At 41.2% G+C, this 14,663-nt stretch overlaps 1 protein-coding gene across 1 annotated transcript in view; it reads right to left on the minus strand.

The window, feature by feature from the left end:
* LOC126260454 (dynein axonemal heavy chain 6) overlaps window positions 1-14,663 on the minus strand; it is a 1,163,459-nt gene that overhangs the window by 342,791 nt on the left and 806,005 nt on the right. Inside the window, exon 85 of the mRNA XM_049957783.1 lies at window positions 1,450-1,610. Coding sequence (XP_049813740.1) covers window positions 1,450-1,610 — 161 coding nt within the window. The remainder of the gene's footprint in view (window positions 1-1,449; window positions 1,611-14,663) is intronic.

Consider the following 14,663-nt stretch of genomic DNA (forward strand, 5'->3'; position numbering starts at 1 on the left):
AGCCGCCACAACATTAGTGCGGCGGCGATAATATGAAGACAGCAATGAACACAATGCGTCAAAAGACAAGGACGAGGGTTCCTGCAACGGCGCTAGCTGCCGCAAAACTTGATACAGCGAGGGAGATATCCAAGACAAGAAGAGAGCATGACATACCTCTGCATCGGCAACATGAAACACCTGGAAATGCTGCCGAAGGCGATGTTCATATGCGTCCCAATCCTCCGCCGTCTCGTCATACGGGGGAAAGGGAGGAGGGAACAGCGCTGGAGCAGACTGCGTGGAGAGCAATGCCGGAAGCACTTGTTTCATGGTGGCCATGAGCTCCGTCTGCTGCTCAAACAAAACCCACACTAAATCCTCCATGCCGTGGATAAGCTGCAAAACCGGAACTACGATGCAACATGCGAAAGAACGACCCTACTCGTTGCCAATTGTGTAGTAACACTGTTCACGTTTTACGTCGCACTTCACTTAGCATAGACCGGGACTGTATCCTAGGCATGCCCGATGTTAACTGACTGGGCACAGCCCGTGCTGCCTGAGTTGTTGTTGTTGTTCCACCGGCAGAGGTCGCGTCCGAATTCTCGCGTGCCCTCTGGTGGACGGGACTCTACTTGCGGCAACTACCGTCCGTGACGCGCCGTGCCAATGTGCGCCTCCCGCGATCTTTCTGGTGGCTACTGCATTAAGCATACTGACAGTAAATGATATTGTGAGGTTATGGTGCTTGATTATTATCACATTATGTGAGATGTAGGTCACTCAGTTTTGATTTTAAACAATTCTGTAGTGTTGGGTAAAATCGTAATTGACCAGACAGATTTTTGTGATGGCTGGCATATTCATTGGAGCTCCCACATAAGTAATGCCCATTGTTGTTAATGTATCCAATCATTATTAGAGCAACTTATGTGTTACGTAATCAATAGTTGTACACTTTTCCACATTCCTTCTGTTCAGAGTTTTCAGAACACATGCCTTTCTGGTAATTAGTTACATTTAATCATAGTCAGTTGCAAGAATATGGAAGTGTTTATGAAAGTAACAGGTTGGCAAAATTTTACTTTGAAATTCAAAGAGCACTTCTCACATCACGCTCCTAACTCTCATTTGGTTTTCATTGAGCTTTAGTTGTCACATTTTAAGTCTTGAAAGAAGTTCTGCTAGGATCCATGCAGTGAATCAATTAACAATTAGTTGCTGCTTACTACAGAGCATCTCCTGCATTGGCATCTTGATTTATTCAGTTCCTTTGTGATACAATTCAGTAATGCACTGTTTGTTATTTATTACAAATTAAATTTTTTACTGAGGAAATAATGCTTGTACTTTTATGGATAAATCAGTTTTTTATGTATTCCAAACCACTTGGAAATGAATTTCTCGAAGCATATCTGATAGTGTGATTTGTGTAATGTATTCCAGAGAGAATAGTATCAAACTTACCTGAAAACCTCAGATGCAGGAATCTCCAAAGCCATGATATGTTCAACCCACTTTTGAACTAGCTCTACACGATAATTGTTTGTAAATGCCCCAAGGTAAGCAACACATGCAGCAGCCACCAGAACATCTCCCACAACTGTTATCAGTGCTACTTTTAAATCCTGCAATGTTAATGAATTAAACAATATAACAGAGATGTCAAAACTGGAGATAAATTACAATTAAATGTGGGAAAAAAACAAAGAAATGGGAGCTTTCATGAAGTTTCTCGCACAGTTTGTTAAACATAATGCTTCTGTGAAATGAGACTTGGTGTGGGAAGTTTACACATCCTGAGATATGAGATGTCGTCTGTATTAAACTGTGTTGTTTATTGGTTACAGAACATATGCTATGCTTTACATATTATTGTATTTCCATCTGTAATGAAGAAAATATGTGAGCTATACATGTTTAATAACTTATGAAAAAAATTGAAAATTTGTGGCAGAATGCCTGTTGCACCTAAATGACATCCCAGCATGAAGAATGGCAAACACAAGTAATATTTGTATATCTTTCTTTAATTCTTTTAGACCTGGGGACTAGGCACAAGAACTTGCAGCCAACAATGAAATCAGTTTTGAATGTGGTGTGACAGAAAGCTGACTAACAGTTTTTAAAAGAAAGAAGAAATTCCTGCTTTGCTCATCTTATGTCGCCAGTGTGGAAGATAGTATAATAAGGGTACTGCTTCCCATCCATGCCATTTTGTTGCTGTTTTTAATAGCTATATGTAATCTGTGACTTTTCAAAGTAGTGTAACTATTAACATGGTATGGTGCTGACCTGTTGTGAGGACACAAATTTGTGTGTATAAATGATGTTGGGAATGACACCAAATATGACATGAGAGTAACATATGGTTGAGTCTGGCTTGAAACAATTTCTTTCAGAGGTATTTTGAGTAATTAACCTAGGATGATTTATATTAAGATCTTTACTGCTTGTAGTTTGTTTGGATGATTTTCAAGAGGCCCTAAATGTTGGACAAACAAAGGTGTGCAGCCAAGATGGCAGTGATAGACAGGTGTATCCATTTGGCATCTTCCTGTTTACTATCCACCATGGAACTATGAGCAGCAGAAGACATTCAATTATGGATGCAATATTCACAGTAGATAATTTGGGAATGTAAATACTCCATATAATTATTTTGTATTAAAGAATAATGGATGATATGTTAATGATGTAGGTGATTACAATGAAGCAACATTGGTTGGTGCCAGGTTTGAGTTAATAAACTTCAGTTATATGAAGACTTGAAAACTGTAAGCTTAAGGGTCCTAACTGATTTCAATTGCTGTTAAGCACAGTCTGCTATGAGAACTGCACCCAACATTGAGTTATTGAAAGTGAGAAGTCCTCTGGCCTCAGCCAATCTCACAGGTCAAAGTTAGTCAGAGAGATTTATCTAAACATTATCTAGTACACTGAAATTGTTTCATCAGTGTCTGGTTACTGCCTTATAGAGTATAATAGATTGTGTCATCTATAGGGACATGTCTGTACTTCTTCCTAATATTGATTTCATAATTTCCATTTAAAATTGTAATTAATGAAGCTGAAGAAGAACTGAAGTCCAGGAGAAGATGGAATCCAGGTAGAAGTCATTCAAGCAGGAGAAGAAAATTCACCAACTATTCAAGAAGATCTGGATTTTGGGGGTGATCCCAGAAGATTGGAAGACAGTGGTGATCTGCTCTATATACATGAAAAGTGACAAAAAAGACTGCACAAACTACAGAAACATCACCCTCCTGAATGCCTGATAACACCTTGTACAACTGCATACAGGATAGAATGCAGCTGGCTGCAGAAGAAGTGATAGGTGAACATCAGGCAGTTTCAGAAAAAGGCTGTTCGACTGGGGTAAACCAACTATGTGTTGCAACAGCTCACCAAGAAGATGTGAGAGTATGGTGAAGACCTGCATGTGCTCTTCATAGAACTGAAGAAGACATGACTGCATCCACCAGAAGAGCCAGATAAATTGCCTAACCAAGTTTGGAATAGCCAAGAAACTTGTCAGCCTAGTTCAGGCTTGTTGCACTGATTCCAAAAGCAAAGTGAAGCTTGGGAACCAAGTCATGGAGAGCTTTTACATAAACACAGGGTTGATACAAAGAGATGATATGTCAGCAACATTTTTCAACCTAGTGTTCAAAAAGATAATGAGGGAGGATTTCCATGAGAAATGTGGGTGGATCAAGGCAGATTGCATTTCTCAATGATGTGGCCCTGTTGTCAAGATTTAAGGAAGGCCTGACATGGATGAGTGGCAATGTGGAGGCTACACTGAGCAGAAACAGCCTCTTTGTTAATCAATCGAAAACCAAGTATCTGCTGATGAGCAGGACTCGTGGCTGTTCACGAAACCCTCTGCAGCCTCTGGTAGTTGCAACCCAATCATACAAAAGGGTTCATAATTTTAAGTATCTGGTGGTTGTATTTACAGAGGATGCAATGGGTAAGGCAGAAATCAAAGCAAGGATCCAAGCTGCAAACCAAGTATAGTTCAGTCTGAGTCAGCTATTTAAATCTTGCAACCTCTCAAGGAATTTCATGCTCCAGCTGTACAAAACACTGATCCAACCCTTATGGATGTATGGTTGCAAAACTTGGGAGTGTTTGGAAAAAAGACATAATCTCCTCATTTTTGAGCAAAACGTCTTAAGTAACTTACAAGACCTGTTTCTAGATGAGATGACTGGAGAATTTAGGATCCAACAAAATTGAGAGCTGGATGAAATCTACAACAAACCAAACATTGTAGGCTTGATGAGAAGCAAGTGGCTAGTATGGACAGGATGTGCTGATGAGATGAATGAACACTGATGACCTTTGAAATCCATGGATTTTACTCCCTGCATAAGAAAACCACTAGAAAGACCAAAGGGAAGCTGAAGGGATCTGCACAGAGGGTGATTGATGGCCACCATGTAGTGCATGGCAGAGGGTAGCCTGTACCACTAATACTCATTTCCTTTCCTCTTCCACTCACAAACAGAGCAAGTCAAAAATTATTGCCTATATGCCTCTATGAGCACACTAATTTCTCATATTTTATCTTTGTGGTCCTTATGTGATTTGCATGTTGGTGGCAGTATAATTATTCTGCAGTCGCTTTCAAATACCATGTCTCTAAACGTCTTCAATAATTTTCCTTGAAAGAATGTTGCCTTTCCCCCAGAGATTCCCATTTGAGTTTCCCACAATCCTTGCATCTTGTTTGAATCTACCAGTGATAAATCTAGCAGCCCACCTCTGAATCACTTCAATGTCCTCCTTTAATCTGATCTGGTGCAGACTCCAAACACTTGAGCAGTACTCAAGAACAGGCGGCACTAGCATCCTATAAGCAGTCTCCTTTACAGATGAACCACACTTTCCTACTATTCTCCCAATAATCTGAAGTCTTTCCTACTACACAGTTTTGTGTTAGTCTTTTGTGCCCTCCTACTGTCACTAAACTGCATCACCAGCATACAAATGCAGACTGCTGCCCATCCTGTCCACCAGATCATTTACTTATATAGAAAATAATAGCATGCCTATCACATTTCCCTGGAGCACTCATGATGACACCCTTGTCTCTGATGTGATGGTTCAGAACAGGATATTATGAGTTTGTAAATTGTTTGACAATAAGTGTATGTTAGCAAACACTCAATAAAGCACCACCCCCCTAAGAGATTTTGATGAAAACAGCTACATTCTGTAACACAGCAGAAGGATAGTCTCATGGGACTGAGGGGGATATTTGATAGCCATTAATTGATAGAATAATATATCCATCTTGTAGCTGTCTTGATACCTACTAACAAAGCTAAAATGAAGTGAAGGTGAAATCACTGCAGTGCTGAAGTGATGGTGAAATCACTGCAGTGCTGTGCCTGCTGTTCAAGCAACCGCTATGATCTGTAAAATCTCAGCCACTCACACAGATTCACTTTATTTATGAAGAATATGAAATGGAAAAATTCTAATAATGTTTCTAATAATGTTTATTCAGTATGTCACTATGTCCCATTATTTCTGCTGATCACAGTTTCTGCTAGAACTGAAGAATTTAAATAGTGTGTGTAACAACAGATTTTACTATCAAGATATTTCACTCTGACTCTGTCATTGTCAATAACAATTTTGCTGTTTTGTTACATTCCAGTTCTTAGAGTACTCCTGTTAAATACTGTCAGCTCTAGAGAGCCCACCAACTACACAACAGAGATTTACTATTAGAAGCAACACAGTGACACAGTTTTCATTTCTAGTACTGTGTGAATGAGTATGACAGTTGTGAACATGACTATGTCATTTCACTTCATTTTCTTATTGTTTGGGTAGAATAAACAGTTGTATTACACACATTAATATTTACTGAAAAAAACTATGTGAATCATGGAGCAAAGTGACTAAACTTCTTTTTAACAGACCAAATGCTTCTTGGTTATTCAATATATTTTTAAACAACCCAGACCAAAAGCAGAACAAACAAAGTAGCTCTAGTACATCTGTTTAACTCTTAACATCCTCCACCTTCCCTGCTCACTTGGAATGATACCTAATTGTAAACTCTAATCTTGCACATCATCCTGACTAACATTTTGTTACAAGGCATTAATAAATATTCTGATTCACTTGCTTTGTTAGCAAGCCTGCTTGATTTTAATTCATCAAAATGCATTGAAAGTTAATTATTCCATCCATTACTTGCTCCATGATTAAATGGTGTATTACAGCAGTATGTTTGCTCTTGATTTACCTATACGATTCTTGTAACATATAAGTGCTACTTCATTATTGCACAACACAACTGTTGACTCTCCAATAATTTCTTTCAGGGTAAGACTCTTCAGTAACACTCTGCTTAATAGCACCAGGACGATTCTACCCAACAGCATTCCAGGGCATTTTGACTTTATGGCACATTGCAGTTTCTGCAAAGTGTCTTCACAGCATTGCGCATTGATTTTGGTTTCATGCTCAAGCAACTTGACAAGTAAACGAGGCATGCTATTGCACAATTATGCCTGCAACCACACTGTCAATCAGACAAAAGCTACACTTCAGCGATTTGTTCAAAATGCTGCAACATCATCTGTACAGACTGGATTGTTCAACCACATGATTTTCACATCTTTGACAAGCTGAAGGGTAGCAGTTTCAGTCAGATGAGGAAGTGCAAGAGTGGGTGCGATTGTCGATCTGTCAGTGGCTGAGTGCTCTCTATGAAACAGGAATGTATGTCTCACCTCCCAGTAGGATAAATGTCTTCACATGTGTGGTGATTATTCTTGAATGGAACCATTCCATAGTCCTGTTGTGGCTGCAACATATATACTGAACACGACTCCTCCTCCCCCTCTCTGTGTCCACATTTTCCTCCCTCTGTCTGTCCACTTCACCCTCCAACCTCTATCTAACTCCTCCTCTCCTCTCTCTCTGTCGCTTTATGACCTCTTGCCTGTCTCTTTGTCCATTTCCTCCACCCATATCTCTGACTATATCTTCCTTCCCAATCTCTCTGACCATATTCTGCTCCCCCTCTCTCTTAACATCTCTGCCTTCCCATCTTCCATTTCCACCTTCCCACTACCACTCAACACTTGTTGTCTGCCTCATGCATCTGACATTCCTCCCCTCTTTCTGTCCTTTTCCTTTTCCCCCCTGATCTGTCCATCCCCTCCTCTATCCATCTCAACCTGTCCCCAGCCATAATCTTTGGCATGTGTAGAAGTTACAATACAGTTCAATAAAGCAGTCAACTGTGACCTCATTGTGAGAGAATGGCACAAAGAACTGACCAGTTTGGGTGTCAAGAGTGGTGTCTACCTAGGCCATAAGAATGAATGACTGATTGTAGATTGCATGGCTTTTGCAGATGACATGGCACTGATTGCCGAGTCTCTTGAAATGGCAACATTGCAGGTAAACTGTCTCAGAAAACAGGCAGCCAAAGTGTGTCTTCAAGTGTCACTGGAGAAAACAGAGTTCTTTGCCAACATCAAAGAAGCTAACAAAGAGATGTTACTAGACCAGGGAAAGATCAAAAGGGCTGAGAAATTTAAGTATCTCGGCAAATGGATTGAACCCAACTTTTCAGAAAAATTGTCATTATTCATGAGAGTCAACAAGTTGGAACTAGCCTATCAACTGACTATGAACACCTACAACATGGAATGCCTGTCATGCAACCTGAAACTTAAGCGCTACACATCAGTCATATGACCAGAAGCCCTGTATGCCATGGAATGTCTTTCTATGAACTGTAGAGGTCTCATGGAGAAATTGGAAGTCAGAGAGAGGAGAATCCTCAGGAAGATCTTAGGTCCGGCAGAAGAAACTGGGGAATTCAGAAGGCAGCATAACTCAGAGCTCTATGAACATATGGGAAGGCTCTCTGAGTGTGCAAAAAAACGAAGGGTAGCTTTCTATAGCCATGTTGCAAGATTGGCTCCAAACAGATTGACCAACCATTTGTTCACCTTCTGGCAAAACGAGAAGGTTCACACCACTTGGCTGAAAGAAACGAGAAGGACATTAAAGAACTGGGAATAACTGATCTCCAGAACAGATAGTCTGTGAGACACACCCTGAAGGAAGTCCAAGGATTTCAGGAAAAGCCCTGAAGAAAAGGTACCCCCTGGACAGAAGAAAGGAAGGAGTTATACCAACAGAGGATGCAACAGTACTCAGCAAAGATCAAAGCCCAACAGTTAAACAAGCTTGGTCCAAAGTAGGCCCATTTGAAACAAGAAGAAGAATAAAGCAGTCTGATACAACTCTCACAACACGTTTGTCATGCAGGGCAAACTATGCATCAGAAGCTGAAAAATTATTTGTTTGCCCCTGATGTACAGGCCATAATGCAAAGCAGGCCCTTAAAGCAGCCCAGTGCTATTCCCATATGACACATCTGGTGTACAGGGCTGCTTATACACCAGGGGACTTAAAATAAATATAAAAAAAAAGTCTTACCCATATCTCCACTCACATTGGAGCTAGGAGGTCACAAACTGCTCAGTGCTGATACGCAAGATGCCTGATGTTGCTGTACCAAATTTAGTTTATATCGATCCAGAGGTTTGGGAGGACATCCCAGACATACATACACTCCACTTTACACATATCAAACATAACAGGAACACATGTAAAGCTGAAAAAGGGGGAAGTGAAGATGGATAGGGCATGTGGGGAAAGAGAGGAGGGCACAGAGGGGGGCAGGAGGGGATGATAGAGGGAGGGGGAGGGCGAGATGGCAAAGAGAGTGGGGGGGAGGGCGAGGTGAATTGAGGCACAGGGGTAAGGTATGTTGTGTGAGTCGTATTGGCATGTCTCGCAGGGACTACGAGTCTGATTGGGCATGGCTGAGCTGTGATGAGGGGGGAGGGCTGGATAACTGTACAGAGTGGAGAATAAAATGGACAGACGGGGGGTGGGGGGAGGGGGGAGATGGACAGAGAGGGGGAAGATATGATGGATAGAGAGAGCAGGTAGGAGAGAATGGACTGAGAGAGAGGCAGACAAGTTGCACGGGGAGACCAGGTAGGAGTTGTGCAGAGAGAGAAAGTGGAAAGAGGAGTAGATGATCAGTGAGATGGAAAGACAGGGAGAGTGGGAAGCAGGAATGGACAGATGGAACTGGGAGAATGAAGAGGAGAGAGAGAGAAAAGGGAAGGAAGAGGGGAGGAGGAGTTGTGAGCAATATGTGTAAAAAATGTATGCGAGCTAAGCCACAGGGGAAAGGCTAGTCTATATACAGGGTGATTTTTTTCCACTGTGTACAAGCTCTAGGCACTGATCAGTGAGGTAATACAGAACAAAAAAGATCTAATGAACTTATGTCTGAAATGCATGGTTTCCATGCTAGAGACAATTTATTCATTCACACTTTGTTACAGAGACTGCAGTCTAATATGTGCTGTACCATACAGCCATAGCTATGCATTGTTTCCTCCTAGAGGCTTGTACTGTTCCTCATACATCATGCCCTAGCACCCTCTTCTGCCATAGTAATTGGTAATGTTGTGTCTGATTCACTTCTCTTGCTGACTCACCTTGTAGTGGATGAGATACAGCATTGTACCCAATGGTTCCGTATTCAAATTGGAAAGGCAAATGGCAACAACAAGGTTGTACAAGGAGACCTATCCCTGCCAACAACAACCATAGCATTCAATGTTTCACCCTTTTGTCTGAGAGAGGGTCATTTCAGAAAGCAGGAAATCTCATCTATATCATACTCCGCAAGCCCCCTAATGGTGTGTGGTGGAGGGTACTCTTGGTGCCACTATCTGATCCTCCAATACTGTTACACTCACGAATAGTGCGTGGGAAGAATGGTAAGCTCTGTATTGGCTCTAATTTCTTGAATTTTCTCCTCGTGGTCCATATGTTAGATGTATGTGGGGGGAAGTAACATATTGTCTGACTCCTCCTGGAAAGTGCTGTTCTGAAATTTCAATAGTAAATTTTTCCATGATGTACAAAGCCTCTCTTGTAATGTCTGCCAGTAGAGTTTGTTTAGCATCTCCATAATGCCCTCTTGCCAGCTAAATGATCCCACGATGAAACACACCACTCTTCGTTGGATCTTCTCTATCCCCTCTATCAGTCCTATCTAATAGGGATCCCAGATAGATGAACTATACTCAAGAATCTGGCATACAAGCACCTTATACGCCACTTCTTTTGTGGATGAGTTACATTTCCTTAAGATTCTTCTGATGAATCTGAGTCTGATGTCTGCTTTTCCCACTACCTGTATTATAAGGTCATTCCACTTAAGGTCGCTCTGGATAGTTACACATAGATATTTTAGGGAAGATGCTGTCTCCAGGTGTTTGTCATCAATAGTGTAGCTGTACAGTAGTATATGTACACGAAGGATGTACCCAAAATGTTTGGACACCAGACTTGGAGGAAAATGTCATTAACACTGTGAAAGGTGACCACCATGTCAGTACCAGGCAGTTTTCCCGCCACTACAGGGTAAGCCAGACAACTGTGTGGAACATTCTCCATGACAATTGTTACTACCCTTATTACTTACAGCATGTACAGGGCTTACTAGTGATAGATTATCCACATTGGGAGCAGTTTTGTCATGGGTTTCTTCACGAGGCAACCACAATTCTGGGATTTGTGTCATCCATCCTACTCACTGATGAGGCCATCTTTATGTGGAGTGGTATATTCAACTTTCATAATAGTCATCTGTGGGATAGTATGCAGAATCCTCATGGTATGGCGACAGCAGATCATCAGCATCAGTCCAGCCAGAATGTGGGGGCTGGGCTAATTGGTGACTGTATTTTGGGACCAATCATCTAACAGGCCAGAACTATCTGTGTTTCTTGTGAGTGACTTTGCCTCCCCTGCTGGAAGGAGTGCCACTGATGATTTGAAGGGTTATGTAGCTGCTAGATGATGGTGCTCCAGCCCAGTTCACTGTTAACATATGGACACACCTCGATTGTGTCTTCCCTGGTCAATGGATTAGATGAGGGGGTCTAGTTGCATGGCCTGCTTGTTCATTGATCTCAACCAGAGCAATTTCTGGTTATGAGACCATCTCAAATGTCTTGTGTATGCTGAGCCCATTGCATATGTAGAAACACTGGAGCAGCACACTCATGCTACCTCTGACACTGTTTGGACGCAGCCTGGCCAATGTGAATGTGGGAGACAGAACACGCTACAGCACATACACACAGGCATTGAGGACATGGAAACCATTTTTGACACATATGATAACTGTGGCTGCATGGTACAACATGTATTAGAGCGCAGTCTCTGTAACAATATATGATTGAATAAATTGTCTCTGGCATGGAAACCTTAAATTTCCAGACATAAGTTCATTAGACCTTTTTTGCTCCATATCCTCTCATCAATCAATCCATAGAATATGTACGTGGTGGAAAAAATCACTCTGTATAAATAAATGTATGTATGATTGTATTTATGTATCTAAGTATGTCCTATATCATCTCCCAAACTTGTGGATCAATTTCAATGAAATTTTTCACATAAAGAGCAGACTGTGAGCTGTATAACCCCTTAACTCCAACATGAGCAGTTGTAGAGAAAAAAACATGTATTTTTAGCCTGTGCCATGTAGTCTCCCCTGTATAACAGTTGTTTTTGTATGGGTGTAGTACGAGAGAGTGGCCACAGGTGACAGATAGAGTGAGGGGTGAAGAGGGGATGGACAGAGAGAGGGGTAGAGGTGATGTACAGGAAAAGGTGGAAGAGGAGGTAATCAGAAAGAGGAGGACGAGTATATGGACACAAGGACAAGGAGGAGGAAGAGGAAATGCAGGTGGGAGATGTAAAGGGGAACTGGACAGCTAGAAAAGGAAGGGGAAACAGGAGATGTACAGAGCTGTAGGAGGATAATATGGACAGCGGGAAGGGAGGAGAATATGAACAGAGAGAGGTAGAGGAGATAGACAGATAGAGGTGGGAGTATAAACTGGACAGGGAGGTGGGGGGGGGGAGGAGGAGGAATAGGTGGACATGAAGAATGTGAGGACTAGATGTGTGCAATATATGGGTCAAAGACATTCATGAGTGAAGCCATGGGGAAATGGCTAGTATATGGGATGAAGAGAAATTGGCACACTTGGAGGTTGGCATGTGATTCCTCATTCAGATTCAAGACAAAAGTTTATCTAGCAACATCATACCACATGCTTTTTGAAAACACATGTATGAAAACAGAGATTTGGAAACATTGTCACATTGTGCAGTGCATCACAATGTATAAAAGAATATATATCACTCAGCACTACAATACCAGCTGTCGTAGCTCATTCAGTACACTGCTGGGATACCAAACCCACATCCACCAAGAAGCTATGGTTCGAATCTTTGTCAGGATCCTTCTTTATTTTTTTATATCTGTACTCTATCTCTCGTCATTTATAAGCAGGGCATCATTTTGCCATATTACAATAGCCTGTAACTGAATGGATGTTTCTACTAACCATGCAGTGCAAAATCATAACTGGTCTTGCCAAGTTCTGTAGGGTGTCTTCCCAATGGGGTATGCAAATGCTGAATATATCAATATGTTTTTGGTGCTGGGTGCATCTGATGCACAAAGTCATCATCCTGATAACAATGTTTTTTTATTGAGTGGAGAAATACCTTCGGGAAACCAGTAATCTTTGTCCACAAGTAATGGACAGAGGTTATCCAAGGACTGAATGTGCTCCACAAACATAGGACTCAATTCTTGAAATGGTTCACCAATCACCTTGGTGAAGAACCTGTGCTGCATGCACACTACAAACTGCACCTCTTTCACCAGCCTTAGTCTGTGTACCCAGATGCTTGCTTCATAACCCATTACAGCAGCTAGTATCACATAATAATAGTAACATATAATTTTTGTTAATATTCAGTTGTTCTGTCAAGTATGCTGCATCCATGTGCTCACAGTGATTCAATATCCTATCAAGCTGCATACTGAAGTATCTAAAGCTGAGTCTTCTGCCAATGGGCTTAGCAGCGAATATGACTACAGGAATCCACCTGTAGTTTTGTTCCTCAGTTTGCCTTTTAACAGCATAAAGGCAGATCTTTAAGGTGCAACTGTAAGTTTATCTAGTTTGCACTATTTTGAATCATATGGGGAAGAACATTCATGCCTATTTCTACTTGAAGTGTGCTCTTACTTTTGCCACGTAGAAAATAATCCTTGGACATACAACTAACTCCATGATTCAGGCTTTTCTTGTGGTTTGTTTAAAAAGGTTCACAATTTGTATCCAAGATTAGAGCACAAGTACTCATTCCTGCAAGCAACCTTTAGTAATTGTTTTTGGCAATTTTAATTTCATTTTAACTCAATAGTTTAGTCCTCCACGAGAATGGAAGTCTACAAGACATTTACTTTTCTTGGACAATTGCACTGCCATGGCTGTGTGCCACAGGTTGACACAGACATGTGATAATCAATGATAAAAGTGGTGAAATACTGGGTCTCTGCTTATTGTATGAACCCTGAATAACAGCTAATTGTATCCAAGAGTATTTGCATTTTCTGAAGCCATGAAATAATACTGAGTGTGATTCATATCAGTTTTGCTATTGTTAACTTGAATCTTCTGTTTAAACTCTCCATATCAACAGGCCTTGGAAGGTCCAATGGTACTGACCAGTCACCAGGTAATTCTCAGCTGAGAAGCATCACTGGATATGGATATGGAGGGGCATGTGGTCAGCACACTGCTCTCCCAGCCATTGTCAGTTTTTGTGACTATAGCCGATTCTTCTCACTCAAGTAGCTCCTCAACTGGTTTCACAAGGGTTGAGTGCATCTTGCATCCCAACAGTGCTAGGCAGACCCGGGCAGTCACCCATCCAAGTGCTAGCCCTGCCCAAAAGCACATAACTTTGGTGATCTGACAGGAACCAGTGTTACTACTGTGGCAAGGCCACTGGCAGCCTCGTGTCTAGCAATTTTCAAAAACTCATCAAGAATGTTAAAAGCAGCTGATACTGAAGGATTTTGGCTTAGTAAGATCATTATCCTCTTACTTTTTCAGCATTATTGCCTCTGCAGATTCCCAGATATTCTGAAATAAAACTTGAGTCAAGCCTTCATTGAACAACCTGGTTAGAGTGGTAGTAAGAACTGGCTCTAAAGAACTGAATAGATCAGCAAGACTGCCATGTAAACCAGGTGCCTTTATGTTTTCTTGTGAGCAAGGATCTCCAGACTGAATTAACTACCAAACTGTTATCATATCCCGCTGTCAGCTGATCCATAAATATTCCATTATGGTCAGTGCCATCTTCCCACTTATCATATGGGCATAATTATCTCCTGTCACCAGCAGTCAGTTGAGCATCGCCCAGTAAGGTAGATATTTTTTGTCATCAATTTATAGTATTTGCCCTCTGGATTAATCTGCCAGTGCTCACTGGAAGGGTGTTGCCATCTAAACTTGATTAATTCTTATAATTTGGTTTGTGACACAAATTTTAGTTTTAGTTTTTGGTAATTTATATTACCTGGAAAGAGACAATATCTAAGCTAAATAAACACTTTAAATAAATGAGCTAATGAGCTCTACACTTCACATAGTGGTTTCTGAAGGTATTACTTTGGCACTACAAACAATGATATGAGTTGCTGCAGTTGAGCTCTCAATGTTCCC

The sequence above is a fragment of the Schistocerca nitens genome, chromosome 5 (assembly GCF_023898315.1).
Source record: "Schistocerca nitens isolate TAMUIC-IGC-003100 chromosome 5, iqSchNite1.1, whole genome shotgun sequence".
Lineage (NCBI taxonomy): Eukaryota > Metazoa > Arthropoda > Insecta > Orthoptera > Acrididae > Schistocerca > Schistocerca nitens.